This window comes from Geospiza fortis, unplaced genomic scaffold (assembly GCF_000277835.1).
Source record: "Geospiza fortis unplaced genomic scaffold, GeoFor_1.0 scaffold8, whole genome shotgun sequence".
Classification (NCBI taxonomy): Eukaryota; Metazoa; Chordata; class Aves; order Passeriformes; family Thraupidae; genus Geospiza; species Geospiza fortis.
The window spans coordinates 1,638,171-1,640,895 of record NW_005054414.1 but is presented as its reverse complement, the minus strand read 5'-3'; the positions used below and the strand labels follow the sequence as shown (position 1 = coordinate 1,640,895).

The 2,725-nt window shown below is 43.9% G+C and overlaps 1 protein-coding gene across 1 annotated transcript in view; it reads left to right on the top strand.

The window, feature by feature from the left end:
- Positions 1–1,816, top strand: part of CASC1 (cancer susceptibility 1) — a 16,224-nt gene extending 14,408 nt beyond the window's left edge. Inside the window, 3 exon segments of the mRNA XM_031061444.1 lie at positions 334–533; positions 695–808; positions 1,384–1,816. Of these exon segments, the coding sequence (XP_030917304.1) occupies positions 334–533; positions 695–808; positions 1,384–1,659 (590 nt within the window). The 3' untranslated portion in view covers positions 1,660–1,816.
- The last annotated feature ends 909 nt before the right edge of the window (positions 1,817–2,725 follow it).

The window sequence follows — 2,725 nt, the reverse complement described above, 5'->3', positions numbered from 1 at the left end:
CCTTGCTGCATTCAAGCCTGTTCCACCTGTTAGAGAGCTGAAGAGTTTTCCTCTCTCCTCCCAACTCTACCAAGAGAAATACAGGGAGTTCTAGCAGCCTACTACTCGTGCTCCTTGTTTCTTCTCAAAGTTCAAGCTACTCATGATTATCCATCTGTTCATTGGTGTATAAATCAGTACACCAGTGTCATTTCTAATTCCTACACAAGGCTGGCTTTCTTCAGGATCTGTAAATGAAAGGTCAGAGCCCAGAGTAGCAGATGATGTGGGTAATACCCAGCATAGCAAAAATATCAATATTTGAAGCCTAAACCAGAAAGGAGCTTCCATGACCAGTAAGTTGCTTTCACTGGTTTGTACAACAGGATAATCAGTGTATGTTGTCTTCAGTAGTGGTGGAAGAGGAGGAGGTGCTTTCCCACATCACAGGGAAATGGATGAGTCCTCTTGCCCTCAGAGCAGCTTTGAAAAGAGCTGGGGTGAACATTTTCCCAGCAGAGTACTCTCCCAAGTATGTCCCTGTGCCCAGGAAGGTGAGTGCCAGAGAGGTTCCTGGTGGCTTTTCCCTGTTTTGCTGCCCTGGGAGCTGCTGTGCTGCCAGCTGAGGCAGGACTGAGTAAAGCAGGCTCTGGCACTGCTGTAGCACAGGGAGAGGAGAGAGATGTGTTTGTCTGATTTGTGTTGTGCCCTGCAGGCTGCCCTGGCAGAAGTGAAGGCCTATGAACAGATGGCTCTGCTGGCAGCTGCTTTTGCTTTTGCTCACAGCAAGTGGAATGGAGAAGCAGGGCCAGAGCAAGTTGTGTTCAAGGTTTGTGGAGTCCCAAACTTCCAGGGCAGGCCAGCACTGACCCCATCCCCAGTTAGAAACAATTAACTCACCCATGGTGGCTTCAACCCCTGCCTCAGTTCAGTGTCACAGGCTGCCCCTGAGAGCTTTCAGGGGACACAAACCTCAGCAAAGACACTTGCTAAGGAAAATGGAACTGAAAAGTCACCAAAGGAGGCTTTAGCCAGAGCTGGGGTAACAGAGCTTCATGCTCTCCAGAGGCCCCTTGAAAATCAGCTATCTGCTCTGCCAGCTTTTTAAAGAACAGCTGGGACTTGCTTCCTGCCTGTAGGGTTTCTTTTGCTCCCTGCTGCAAAGGAGGCAACGAGCAACCTCTCTGTTGGTTTGTCTCCACCTGTGAACTAAAACACGTGGTTAAAACTTCTCCCAGCCTGACAAACACTCCCACGTGTGGCTGGGGAAAGGCAGCACACCCCACTGTGAGAGCTGCAGTGGCTGTCTCACTCTCAGGTTAAATGCATGGGACACACAAATACTGGAATTTGTGCTCTGACAATGGCACAGGCTTCACCTCAGTGCATTTCTTCCTGCAATAGGTGAGTGAACGTCTCACAGCAGGTTCTGCCAAAGGCAACCACTGGTCTCTCTTGATGTTCAACGGTGAGAAAGTGCAACACCTCAAGCTCACTGAAAGCAGTGAAGCTTTTTTGGAAGAGCTGGAAGAAGAGTCTGAATTTCACTCCACACTCTACCATATGGTCAAGGATTCTGCCAGCAATGAAGCCATGGAAAAAGTGGAAAGAGCTGGCTGCCTGTTCATTGATTCTGTGTATCAGCTGCTCCTTGCTACCCGAGTCTTAGCATACTCTTAAATGCTGCATGCTTTCCTTCAAAACTTTATTATCAAAAGCTTTCAATAAAGTTACATTTCAAGTCTTAAATCCTTTTCTAGTCAAAACATTGAAACAGGTTCTGAAATGCAAACATTTTATCTTTGTTCAAGCAAAATAAATTCTTTATTCACTTGTGGCTAGACCACCTAGACATGTTTTGTAGAATAAAATGGAATGGTGGGAAGAGGGAATTAAGGGAAGAAGAACTGCAACAAAACACAACTGGTGACCAATGCCAAGTCTCCCATACAAGCTTGTCACAAAAGCATGCATATATATATATATATATATATTGTCACAAATTGCTGCAAATGAGGAACCATGAGAGGGGATAGAACTACAGCTCTTAACCCTTCCCTGCCCTAATTGAAGCAACTGCATCCATCCTCAGATGTCTGAATATGCAGCCCAGACACTGGAGGAGCATCTCTTCTGCAAGTTTGGATGCTGTTTGTGTATCACAACCCCAAAAAGTTGATCTTAATCACTGATTATTGAATAAATTTATGTGACAGTCAAATGAAGAATGCTTTGAAAGCCAAAAACTGCTACCTGTAATTAGGGAAAACCAAAGCATGCCCTGAGCACTTTCTTTGTTACATTACCAAAATCATCTCTGTAGGGTGGGAAAGGACGTAGGAAAGCAAATCTTTTATTGCAAGGCTGTACCATTAGGCAGAACAAATGCTCATCTTTGAACTCTCCTAGAAAATAAAGGCAATTTTTTGATGAATAAATTTAATCAATAAATCTAAACCCAACAACTACAAGAATAGGTTATCAGAAGTGGGAATTAGATAAGAGGCAGGTAGAAATTAAATCCTAAATACAGCTACACTGTTAACTGTGATCAGTTCCGTAGTTTATTTTCCACCCCAACTTAAGTGGTTAGATTCTAAATCACTACAACAATTTAGTAAGAAAGCAAGTTTGACTACCTGAAATTAAAGGCTGATTTTACCAGACCACTGTACAGAAAAAATACAGATGACAATGTTTAGAAAGCTGGATACTGATGGCCATACATAGAAACTGAATGCAAAAC